Source organism: Siniperca chuatsi, linkage group LG16 (genome assembly GCF_020085105.1).
Source record: "Siniperca chuatsi isolate FFG_IHB_CAS linkage group LG16, ASM2008510v1, whole genome shotgun sequence".
Lineage (NCBI taxonomy): Eukaryota > Metazoa > Chordata > Actinopteri > Centrarchiformes > Sinipercidae > Siniperca > Siniperca chuatsi.
In genome coordinates this window covers 6,775,443-6,788,320 of record NC_058057.1, presented here as the reverse complement: position 1 = coordinate 6,788,320, position 12,878 = coordinate 6,775,443, and the positions used below count along the sequence as shown (strand labels likewise).

At 40.3% G+C, this 12,878-nt stretch overlaps 1 protein-coding gene across 3 annotated transcripts; it reads right to left on the bottom strand.

Annotated features, from left to right (window-relative positions):
* Positions 1 to 2,207: 2,207 nt before the first annotated feature.
* On the bottom strand, positions 2,208 to 12,657 carry LOC122863659 (toll-like receptor 5). 3 transcript variants are annotated; one of them, XM_044170344.1, is made up of 5 exons: positions 11,797 to 12,657; positions 7,387 to 7,446; positions 4,437 to 6,726; positions 3,287 to 3,375; positions 2,208 to 2,928 (listed from the first exon to the last, which is right to left on the bottom strand). In XM_044170344.1, the coding sequence occupies exons 1-5, from the start codon at positions 11,887 to 11,889 to the stop codon at positions 2,683 to 2,685; spliced, it is 2,778 nt and encodes a 925-aa protein (XP_044026279.1). In that variant the 5' UTR covers positions 11,890 to 12,657; the 3' UTR covers positions 2,208 to 2,682. The 3 variants fall into 3 exon arrangements, with proteins under 3 accessions (XP_044026279.1, XP_044026280.1, XP_044026281.1); XM_044170345.1 differs by having other exon boundaries at positions 4,437 to 5,115; positions 11,797 to 12,144; XM_044170346.1 differs by lacking the exon at positions 7,387 to 7,446 and having other exon boundaries at positions 4,437 to 5,115; positions 11,797 to 12,141.
* Between the last annotated feature and the right edge of the window lie 221 nt (positions 12,658 to 12,878).

Sequence of the window (12,878 nt, the reverse complement as noted above, 5' to 3'; positions counted from 1 at the left end):
CAGTGATTGCAGTAGGCTATGCAGTACAATGTATGGATGATAAACATTAACTGCACTGGCTGGTGTAGGTTTATGAAGAAATGCAGCCACGTCTAGGTATCTAGCCCATGGTGCTTAGTGTGTTTAGCCACCCATATTTTCAGTTACGCTAGCTAGCCACACAGTTCTCTCAATTTCACTTATCTCATATAAACATTACCAAAATTGGAATAGTGGTGAGGAAAACAGGAAATGTTGTTGTTGAGAACTGATTAAATGTGTGTCAAGACCAAAAATAGGACAAGTAGAGAAATAACACAAGCTAGTGAAAGATAAAAATAACTGATTGGTAGTAATGGAAAAAAGCGTTTCCCTTTTTTAATCAAGTGATTGTGGGTTAAAAGAAATTACTTAAGATTTATATATTTTTTTTACACTCCATTTTAATTATGTAGCCAAAAGTATTATTTATTGATGTATTCAGTTATATTTTTGGACTCGTCTAATTATCTTTCACTGCCTTTTGTCGCTTTTAGGGATCCATATGTAGGCCTATCAATCCTACCTGTCAGGCAAAAACAGAGGTGTCTAAAATAAAAGCCTAAAAACTTTTGGAACTTCACTTGAGAATCTCAAAAGGCTTTTTTCGGGCTTTCACATAGCAAGTACATCTATGTACATCATATTAATAGCCACCACATTTTGGGAGTACTAACAGCATTTTCAAGTAAAAATCCCAGAAAATAAACAACTGCACAATAAAAGCAGGCCGGACAGATGTTAATGTTGCACTGTGTTCAGATTAATGGACTGTCCACAGTGTATAAGCAGCAGGAGCCTGCAGACGGGCTGTAATGTTCAAAACAGCTGGCTCATAAAGGTCGGGAGGATACAGGCGGCTGGGGGCCAACAGGACGGAAGCTTTCCTCTGCCCAGTAGCTTCCTGTTTTCAGACACATACACTCAAATGAAAGGCTGACCTCAGATTCACTCTCATCTTACAGTCCAACAAACCAAAGTGCTTAGAGAGATGGTATCATTTGCTGTTGCTGTTTATAATAAAATAGTCATTAAAAGGAATCCTCATTGATTGTGACACACCCGGTGCAATTATAAACAGTCTTGATGTGGTGAACACTAAACGCACTAATTAACACTGGGTTTTCGCGGTTTTCACTGATCACTCAAAACTGACATGATGAACCAGTAAAGACAGCTAACACTCGCCATCTAGTGGTGAAAATGGTAAATAAATATCCAAAAGGGGTCCTTCGTAATTTTCCCCAATCAGGCACCTGAACAGTCACCCTGTGCTTTTTTCCCTTATCCCTCGTTTCCTTGTATTTGTTATGTTTTTTTCAAATTAAATCTGAGGATCGGATTTTTTTTTTAAATGTGACAACTGCAAGTGTGATGAATAAAATAATTAAAACTGAGGTTTAGATTGGGTGAAGCAAACCAAAGGCAGAGATTAGGATAGTTTTAGAGCAACAAATCCCATTGATTGGACTTTAAAGGTCCAGTGTGTAACATTTAGGAGGAGCTAGTGTCAGAAATGGAATATAATATTTATAAGTATGTTTTCATTAGTGTATAATCACCTGGAAATAAGAATTGTTGTGTTTTCATTACCTTCATATAAGCTGTTTTTATCTACAGAGGAGGGGGTCCCCTTCCACGGAGTCCGCCATGTTGAACTGCCATGTTTCTACAGTAGCCCAGAACGGACAAACCAAACACTGACTCTAGATAGGGCCTTTTGCGTTTTTTCATAAGTTTCGTGGCCACTGTAGTTTCTCCTACATGCTTGGAAGGGGAGGGTAGTAGTCCAATGGTTGCAAACTGCAATTTCACCACTAGATGCCTCTAAATCCTTCACACTGCTCCTTGTAGATGTGTTTCTGATGTAGCAATGAAAATATAACATAGTATATATTGAGAAGTGATTTACACTACTCAAACCATAAAAAATACATTGTTTCATCTTATTGTTCAACTTAAAGACTCAACACTCCACGAGGATGAACCAGCTGAAAGACGAACCTTCATTTTTCAAAGGCTTCTTCAGTTAATTAATAAAAACACTGTGCTGGAGAGTAGCTTCACCCTGCAAGCTATCAGTGTGAACAGTGCTGTATTTGCACCAACATTTGATATTAGTGAGAACAGTTGACTAGCAAATGCTTACCAAACATTGTTATTACACCTGATTAATTGGACACACTTAGTTAACGTTACATTTTATTTATTCCAATAACATAATAACAATAATTTCGTTGTACTGTACATTGGGTCAGGGAGTGCTGTAACACTAACAATGACAAAAGACAACATAGGAAAAGGAATTATAAATTGATTTAATACTATGCCACAAAAGACCTAAACACACAAAAATATTTAAACATAAAACTGTTCAGGACTGTCTACAGTCGAGCAGAATGAGAAGGTTCTGGCAGGTTCTACGTACATCTGGTTCTGTAAAACTCAAATATGAAAGATTTTTTTGCTTTTACTTCCACTGAATGTTGGTAATACCAATTTTCCTTTTTCGCCTTAAACAAAAGCATTTGCAAGGGAGAAGTTCTTCCTCATCCTGCTAACGAGTCTGAGTACTAGCTTACTGATGACACTTCAGTGGGGTGGATGTTGGTATCAACAGGTTACATTGGTTAATGTAGGTTTTCATTAACATACAGTGAGAGTTCACATGGCAATTGCTCGAATGTTTTCAAGCTGGACATTGTCTTCACTCTGAGGTTGAATGTCAGGCTGTGCAAGCTCAGATTTGTCATCTGCAAACTTTTTCACCTTAGTGTCTTTGAGTATGTGTGAGACGAGCCGCTCATAAAACCACTCCAGGTCCTGAGGGTCCTCTGGCCAGATTAGGTACTCTCTCCTCTGGACAAAAGCTCTGACTGCGTTGCACTTCATCAGCTGGTAGTGAGCCACCTTGAGTCGCATTGTATTAGAATGGAGATATAGGTTAGTAGTGAATTTCAAGAACTTAAAATTCTATTTTAATTCAGTAAAATTGTACAGCACCAGTTTTCTGCCCTATGTAATGCAATGTCAATTTAATCTGTATGAAGCCTGACATCTACTGGTGAAAAGTGGGTACTGAATTGCCCATTATCCACTGATCTTTGGTGCTACTTGTTCGCTACAGAGTCACTCACCTGGCACCAAAGACGAGGCAATAGCAGATGGAAAGTTGTTGCAGGGTTTTAAGTAAATGTCTACCCACATATGACTTTTAGCAACCCGAGAAATGGGTGTAAAGAAAGTAACCCAGCAGCCTAGTACATACCTTCCCTACCACCAACATAATCAGGACATTTGTCAGCTCCTCCAGCATCCGGCCCTGTGCCAGAGTGAACGCCTCCAAGCACCAACCATCTAGAAAGAGGCAAGACCCAGTTAGTTTCTTTTACCTTTTTAATTTTTCATTTGGTAATTCATTTTGTCATTCAGAAAAGAGTAAAAAGAAAGATGAGAGCAAGAGAGGGCCTTCCTATGGCCATGGTGCTAGCGTGCACGCTAGCTTTCGTTAACTCAGAGTGCAGTAAGGGTCTTGTTTTTTAAAGGAATAGTTCATTAGTCAATAATTCATTCAATTTCTTGCTGAGATGACAATAACAATAAAGCTCTCATATCTGGTCGTTAAATGTGAAGCTACGCAGATGGTTAGCTTAGCATAAAGGAAAAAGGGGAAAACAGCTAGACTGGCTCTGTCCAGAGGTTAAAAAAAATCTACCAGTACCTCTAAAGCTCACTAATTAACACGCTATATCAATAACATTACATATAAAACGCAAGTGTAAAAGCAACAAGTGGTGGTTTCACAGGGGGTTGTGTGCTGGACTATTTCTTGGTTGAGTGACTTCCTGGATTCTCTGCTGGTTGCTTGACAATGTCACAGAGACAGCAAGCCTCACAAATCACTGCATGTCCTTACACACTCAGAGATGCTGGTAGGCAGATTTATTTGTTTTTACTTCGAACAGAGCCAGGCTAGCTGTATTCCCCTGTTTCCAGTCTTTATGCTAAGCGAAGATAACCAGTGGCTGCTTCGTGTTTAAAGAGTAATTTAACACCAGGCTGTAAATCAGTGTTCTGCGGGACTCTCTGGGTGAAAGGTTCAAGCCTGTATCACCTCGATCAATGTATGCTTTGTTGTACATGTAACCACACCCAACTGTGATCCTGGACCTGTACATGTACATCACTGCAGCAAGGTGAGAAGTACAGGTCAGCAAAAACAAGATTAACTTAACAAGAAGTTATCCAATAACAAACATATGTGAGTGGTATCGATCTTCTCATCTAACTCTGCAAGAAAGGGAATTAGTGTATGTTGAACTATTCCTTTAAAGAAGGGGAAAAAATATTAGTAATATTTGACATAGTGTAACCTTCCAACTGTTACTACAGATCAGAGGCAATAAAAAAAACTGTACCTTTAAGGAACTGCTTGGAGATGATGCACACAGTCTTCCTGCTGCACCAGATGGCATCTCTGATGTTGGAAAGGTGATCTTCACCTGGCAGGAAGTCTCTGGCCTCGAAACAACAGCGGAAGATGTTCCCCTCTGAAAACTGGTTATCCAGCTTCTTCAGCAAAGCAGCCTCCACCCAGTCGTAGTCACCGTCGCTAAAGCAGAGAAAGGCATCGTACTGCATCTTGTCCACGGGAGGCGTCGGTTTTGGGCCCTCGAGAACCCTGCCAACAATCTTTTTGTAGATGATGAATATGTGCCCTCGGAAACGGGCGTAAACAATCCCGCTGAGGAGGACAGTGATGATGAGGAGAGCAGAGATGATGAAGACAGCAAACTTAAGAGCTTGGATGGCCTTTTCGTCGTCTTCATTACACGGTTTAACGATTGTGGCGTAATGTAACAGCGGAAGGTTATGGAGAGCTGCTGGAAACTCACATCTGTACTCCTCAACTGGGCTCAAGAAGGTTACATTCGTCTTGTTCAGCCACTCCAGGAAGCTCTCCAGATTGCAATCACAGTGGAACCGATTTGCCGCCATGCTGAAGGTGCTGAGATACCGAAAAGTCGTAGGGTCCGGGGATGCTAGGAAGTTCTTTGAGAGGTCTAGTCTTTTCAGGCTGACCGGAAAGACATCTGGCTGAAGATAGGTTAAGGCATTAGACGAGAGGTCGATCTCTATGATCGAGCTGAGACCGCTGAAAATCCCTTGTGGGAGAGTCGCAAGGAAGTTGAAGCTTAAATTTAGACCACGCAGATACTCTAGATGATCAAACAGGTCGAGGCACTTCCCCTGCGCCCAAATGGTCTGCAGGGAACTATCATGAAGATCCAGCACTTGTAAACTATTATTATGAGGTACTTTAACATTCGGCCTTAGTATGCACCACTTGATGAAGTTGCCACCATAGAAGAAATTCTGGAGACGATTGAAATGAGATAAAATGACATAAACATCCTCCAAGTTTGTTAATCGGTTGTCTACAACGTCCACATGGATACTGTTCATGCCCCAGGAAATGATACTGCTTAGTGAATTCAGCTTATTGTCGCCCAAAAGAAGTAAATCTAAGTGTGGTAATGGCTCCGGAAAACCCAAATCTCGAAGTGAGTTTCCTGTCAGAAATAACGCTCGTAATTTGAGAAGACCGCTGAATGCTTTGTGTCCCAATACACCAATATGGTTGTAAGACAAATCCAACACCCTAAGGTCTGTCAGATTGGTGAATGTGTGAGAATATATTTCTCCTAGAAGGTTGAATGAGAGGTTGAGCATTCGTAAATTTCCTTGAAGACCATTGAAGGCATTTCTGTTTATCTGATTGATTTTGTTTTTGGAAATGTCAATAATCATTGCATCTTTTAGAGGACTGAAAACAGCCCTCTGCAAAGCAAATAGATAATTATTAGACAGATCTAAAATGTTAACTGCACTGTTCATGAGGCCTTCGAATGTGCTTTCATCTGGATCTGGGAGATTGTTATATGAAAAGCCTTTGCCCATGTTTCCAGAGATTTTTAGATGAGCAATTGGAGTCTCCTTTATTGCTCTGAAAAATTGTTTCGATGTGTTCACGCTGAACCCATTGCTGGATAAGTCAAGCATATCAAAGGCCATCCCTCTGAAAGGGTTCCCGCATTTTTTCCAGTCAAAATCTTGACTATACGTTGTGTATAAGTGATTGGAGTGCAAGTTCAGGAGTGTGAATTTTTTCCCCTGGAAACCAACAAGATCCTCTTCACATAATCTTTCAATCTGGTTTAATTTGAGGTTTAGCTGTGTGAAATGTGTGAGTTGTGGAAAGAACAGTCCAGGTCGGAGTCTCACTATTTTGTTACCAAAGAGATCAAGCATTTCTAAGGACAAAAGCGGCTGCAGATAGTTTTCTGCCAGTATGGAGTCTGTCAAATTGCAATAATCCAAAAAGAGGTGTTGTAAATTGAACAGTCCTGCAAATGCCCTTGGCTCCAGTTGAAGACCATTATTTTGGCCTAGGACCAACTTTGTCAGTTTTCTCTGCCTGAGGAAAGCGTTGTTTCTTATGACAAGCGGCACTTTCTGCATTCCAAGATCTAATTGTTGCAGTTGTTCATAGGCTCTGAGCGAGGTGCTGTTGATCTCACTGATGTAGTTTACACCCAGGTAGAGGTGGGTGATGTTGGGAGGCAGAGCAGGAACCCAGTAGTGGTGCTGGAAGTCGCAATTAGCTACAAGGCCGTACAAAGTGCATGATGGGTAGATTGTGGGTATCTGCAGGTAGGAAGGTTACATTATTTTTGTACACTGAAATATAACTAAACTCTACAGTTAAAGGATTTGTTCAACATTTTTGGAAATATACTTATTCGCTTTCTTGCTGAGAGTTCGATGAGAAGATTGATATCACTCTGCCATCTGTATGGTAAATATGGAGCTGGAGCCAGCAGCTAGCCAGCTTAGTTTAGCATAAAGACTCAAATTAAATTAAGTCCGTACAAAAACCAAACAACAAAAACAAGTTTGTGAGATAGGCTATAACATGTTAATTAGTGAGCTTCAGTGGTGCTGGTTGGCAGATTTTGTTACCGTCAGACAGAGCCAGGCTAGCTGTTTCCCCATATTTTCAGACTTTGTGCTGAGCTAAGATAACTGGCTGCTGGAGGTAGCTTCATATTTACCACACGGATATGCGAGTGGTATTGATCTTCTCATCTGACTCGGCAAGAAACTGAATGAGCATATTTTAAATTTGAATAAGCATATTTTCCAAAATATAGAACTATTTCTATAATTCTTGTCAGGCAAGAATCAGAATCTCAGATTAGCTTTACATTTTTTTAAACTTAATTTCTGGTTACTGTCTTCTAACTGTTCAGTTTGGGAAAAACAGAGTACAACTGATCAGTTTAGAGCTCAATGTTATACACATACCTGTAAGTATAAACCAGTGAAAACCAACTGAAGAATCAGTGTCCACATACTGTCCTCGCCCTAACAAGACATCCAAAGACAAAGTGAAAAATAAGTACAGCATAAAGGATGTGATGATGTTGCATTGGCTCAGCAGTACAACTATTAGTGAGAACAGGGAGGTATGTGAGCATTTAGTAAGGTACAGGAAGAAGGGGAAACTGTGTCGAACTGTTTGCTTTGGCAGGTTCATGGTTCATGGTTCATTGGTGCAGCTTCGGTGTCACACTGCTCAGTACACAACCATTCATGCCTGATATTAGCTTTGATAATAAAGCTAAGTTTGTGTCTGCAAATAGTTTGAGGCTTTTGTAGATTTACAAGTCTACAAACAATTCAAGGATTACTTCCCTTTCTTGTCACATTCAATCCTAAACAATTTAAATAAATGGATGTTAATGATTAATTTTCCTATATTAAAAAGGGGCACACCACTGATTTTACACATGAAGTTAAGTATCATAAGGGGTACTACGCAGCCTGTGAAAACAATTGTAAGATGTTTTCTGTGGAAAATTGTCCTAGATAGACACTATCAAGTTGCACTATGGGAAATGTGGAATCCATAGTTTTTGGAGTGCGACTCATACTAGGAGCTAAAAGTCAAGATATCTCAGCCTCTGCTGCATCAGTTTAGATTTCTTTTTATAACCCTCCAACTTTATGAAACGGCAACAATTGCTGGAGTACTCCTTGAACAGTTACAACTGGATAATACTTAACCAAGAGTAGCTAATGCCCAAGTTTATTAACTGTGATATTTTATTAATTATTAAAGAACCATACATTTCTTGTGAATTTCTATATGACAACTATGATATTTTATTTTACAGCTTTTCTCCCTGATCTGTGTAGTGTGTGTACACAGTGTTATTTTCCACAGCTTTTCTCAGCCTGATCTGTACTAGATGTTATGGTAGATGATTGACAGGTAACACAGCAGGAAACACTTCCTGGTTACACCTGATTGCACCTTTCACTCGTGGACACACTTTAATTTGCAAGTTTTCTGAATAATATATAATTTATTTTAGAATTTATATATAATTTAAATTAATTATTACATTTTAATTTTAATAAATTATAAAATGTAATACTAATTATTATATTAAAATAATGTCTAATATAATTGTATCTATAATTTAATTTATAATATAATAATAATTTCTTGTGCCAGTCCCAAGTCTGGATAAATGCAGAGGGTTGTGTCAGGAAGGGCATCCGACGTAAAACACATGCCAAATTAAAAATGCGAATCGTGAAAATGACATCCATACCGGATCGGTCGGGGCCCGGGTTAACAACGACTGCCACCGGTGCTGTTGACCTACAGGGTACCGGTAGAAATTGGACTACTGTTGGTCAAAGATGAAGAAGGAGAGGAGGAAGGTGTGTTCGTAGGCAGAGAGAGAAGAGGAAAACTAAGAATGCAGGACTGACAGTAGGGACTTTGAATGTTGGGAAAATGACAGGGAAGGTTAGAGAGTTGATTGACATGATGCAGAGAAGGAAGGTGGACATACTGTGTGTCCAGGAGACCAGGTGGAAAGGTAGCAAGGCTAGAAGCTTAGGAGCAGGGTTAATTAAGAGCGTGGCGCGTGACAGATGGGGATGAGTGACAGATGGGGATGCCAGTGCGGTGAGGTTACAGGAGCAGAGGTGAAGAAGGTCTGCTGTCCTGTCAATTGACCCAGGTGGAGACTGTGGAAAAAAGAGGTTACAGGGAGCAGAGGTGAAGTCAAGGTGCAGGACTTTAAGTACTTAGAAAGGTCAACGGTTCAGAGCAATGGAGACTAGAGAAAGAGAAGAAGAGGCGAGTGCAGAGCTTTAAGATGTTGAGGGAGGACATGAAGGTAATTGGTGTGAGTGAAGAGGATGCAGAGGACAGGGTTAGATGGAGGCACATGATTCGCTGTGGCGACCCCTGAAAGGGAACAGCCGAAAGGAAAAGAAGATAATAATAATTTCAAATCTGAATAGGTGAACTATTTGGTGTTTATCAATGTTTTTTAAGCAAGGCCATACAGTTATAGTACAATATTCTAAAATTCTGTTTTCAAATGTAAAGATAATGAATCTCGGGTATCAAATTCACTCAAGTCGAATTCACTTGTTATGATGGTTACTGCATATTGCCTTGAAATTTAGATCTTATACTAGGTGAGGTGAAAATCTTTTTTTTTGCTTTATTGCATCTCCATTTACTCTGGATTGTAATAGAAATAGGTTTACTTAGCCTACAATGGATTCATATTATTATCTATCAAAGGAGACCAGATATACAGTGGTGTGCAAAAGTGTTTGCCCCCTTCCTGATTTCTTATTTTTAAGTGTGACAAACATGCAAAAAAATAAGAAATCAGGAAGGGGGCAAACACTTTTGCACACCACTGGATGCATATAGGCCTTGTGCTTTACGAGCTATTGCTGATTCGTTTTGTTATTTTAGGCGTTTTCCCCTAGAAATAGGGCTAGGGTTTAAGCATTTGTCTGCACATATGAAGCAGAAGCACCGCGATAGTTCTGCAGCGATAGTTTCTGCATCTGGTCCATTTTTCCGCGTGCCGCGAGCGAATCTGGCAATAAAACACACTGATAATCAGTTAGAAACAATATACATTGATATTGTACAGTTGTATGCAAAAGTTTAGGTGCAATATGCATCAAAACGAAATTAGACAGGTGCATAAATGTGGGCACCCTTGTCATTTTGTTGATTTGAATACCTGTAACTACTTAACACTGATTAATTGGAACACACAATTGGTTTGGTGAGCTCATTAAGCCTTGAACTTCATAGACAGGTGCATCCAATCATGAGAAAAGGTATTTAAGGTGGCCAATTGAAAGTTGTTGTTCTCTTTGACTCTCCTCTGAAGAGTGGCAACATGGGGGCCTCAAAACAACTCTCAAATGACCTGAAAAAAAAGATTGTTCTACATTATGGTTTAGGGGGAGGCTACAAAAAGTTATCGCAGAAATATAAGCTGTCAGTGTCCACTGTGAGGAACATAGTGAGGAAATGGAGGACCACAGGCACAGTTCTTGTTAAGGCCAGAAGTGGCAGGCCACATAAAATATTGGAGAGGCAAAGGCGAAGGATGGTGAGAACGGTCAAAAACAGCCCACAGACCACCTCCAAAGACCTACAACATCAACTTGCTGCAGATGGTGTCACTGTGCATCGTTCAACAATTCAGCGCACTTTGCACAAGGAGAAGCTGTATGGGAGAGTGATGCGAAGAAGCCTTTTCTGCACACACGCCACAAACGGAGTCGCTTGAGGTATGCAAACACACATTTGGACAAGCCAGCTTCATTTTGGAATAAGGTGCTGTGGACTGATGAAACAAAGATTGAGTTATTTGGTCATAACAAGGGGCGTTATGCATGGCGGCAAAAGAACACAACGTTCCAAGAAAAACACTTGCTACCCACAGTAAAATTTGGTGGAGGTTCCATCATGCTGTGGGGTTGTGTGGCCAGTGCGGTACTGGGAATCTGGTTAAAGTTGAGGGTCGCATGGATTCCACTCAATATCAGCAGATTCTTGAGAATAATGTTGAGGAATCAGTCACAAAGTTGAAGTTACGCCGGGCTGGATATTTCAACAAGACAACGACCCAAAACACTGCTCAAAATCTACTCTGGCCTTTATGCAGAAGAACAAGTACAGTGTTCTGGAATGGCCATCCCAGTCCTACAGGCTATAGGAAGCGTCTAGAGGCTGTATATGATAAATAAATGATCTTATTCTGATAAATAATCCAATAAATCATTTCACATGCTGTGTCCAACCAGTTATTTGATAGATTCTCTGCCCAAATATTTATAAATGTCCTGTTCCTAAACTTTTCTCCTGGATATAAGTGATCTTATTCACCCATGCACCCCTTTTGATTTCTCTGCCCGTCCTGTTCTCGTGGAGTGACCCCCACCCCACCCCCATGAGCCCTGCCTGTGTGTGTGTGTGTGTGTGTGTGTGTGTGTGTGTGTGTGTGTGCGCCCCACCCCACAGATTATCACACAAGGCGCTCCTTTTAACTTCATTGCTGCAGAAGAAGTGACCCCCTCCCCGCAGAAACACATAAAAAGCTTTAAGCTTTAAAGCTTTAATTCACGAGGTTATTCTAAAGATCAGCTCTTTGCTGTGATTACAAAAGAGCAGAGGAGCAGAATCGCTTGTTGACCGTCGCGGAGAAATGCGCTTCTGGTGTGCAGAGAAGTGTTTCAACAACCTATTTATTTATTTTTTTACCGACTTTCAAGAAACCGATCAAATTTAGCTTGTCAGTCATAGCCTAAATGTTCCTGGCCAGAAATAGTCTTTATAATTTGTAGTTTACAGCGCTAGTGAAGAGAAAATCTTACCTGTGTAGGTGCTGTGCAGACTGGGGAAAACCTTGACAGTGTTTCTTCTGTGAGCAGAAACTGGAACTTCCTCCCAGCAGACCTGCTCAACATTCTGTTTTTTTTGTTTTGTTTTGTTGCTTCACTCCTCCGCGTGGTTGGATCCTCTCACGGAGCACTTTACGGTGCCGCTCCTTTACCGAGCCTTTTCTTCTTCTTCTTCTTCTTTTTTAAATAAATCTTTATTAAGTTTCAACAAGTTCAATGACAAAAAACAAAAGCGCAACATAAATACTTCAATACATATCATAAATGAATATTATACATAATACAATGTGGTAAAAGTGTTTGCTAATACAAGGAGCCAAGCAATAAAGCGCACAGAGAGATAAGACCTTAAAAGTCCTGTATGTTCCAGGGAAGTAACAGTCTGTTATCTACAGTTCTCCTCCTCCGGAGGTCAGCCAGCACGTGTTTCACGACCATGTCGCTGTCAATGACAGTCTGATTTAAAACCATGGCACATCTGGTTTTCCAAAGTTTCACGGACACAATGCATATAATGAGCTGAAACAGTTCTTTTTGTTTCGGGGGGCATTTTCTCTTCTAGGGGTCCGTACATGACTGAATTGTAGCTGATATCAAAAGAGAGACAGAGTCCTTTCAAGGTGGTCCAGACCTCTTGAGCTCTGTAGCAGTCTATGAAGAGGTGCTGTTGTGTCTCGTCGTCGTTACAATAAATCACTGGACAGACTTTGGTTGTAACATAACAACTCCAAGAAACCACAGCTCTCACAGGGAGTCTGCCGACAGAAATCAGCCACCGGACATCACTAACGCTCTCTGAGAGGTTTTTACTCTTTAATATTTTGAACACTTCTGTACCTTCACCATCGACTACATTTTTATATTTAATTAACCCACCATATTTGTAATCGTTAATTTAAAAATATATATATTTTGCTAGTAAAATCACACCAGTTTATCTTTAAGTGCATGTATTGTGCAATAAAATCACTATAAGTGAGTTTGTAATAGTGGACACGTCTGTCTTTGCCAGTCAGTCTGACCCCCAGCTCTAAAGCCCCCCCCCCCCAGAGTCT

Excerpts from the sequence above, each read along its gene's own strand:
- LOC122863659 (XM_044170344.1), bottom strand. The coding sequence starts at position 11,889 with ATGTTGAGCAGGTCTGCTGGGAGGAAGTTCCAGTTTCTGCTCACAGAA. Across the intron at positions 6,727-7,386 it reads TCACTGGTTTATACTTACAG|ATACCCACAATCTACCCATC; the intron begins GTATGTGTATAA and ends TCCTACCTGCAG. Across the intron at positions 2,929-3,286 it reads TTATGTTGGTGGTAGGGAAG|GTGGCTCACTACCAGCTGAT; the intron begins GTATGTACTAGG and ends ATGCGACTCAAG.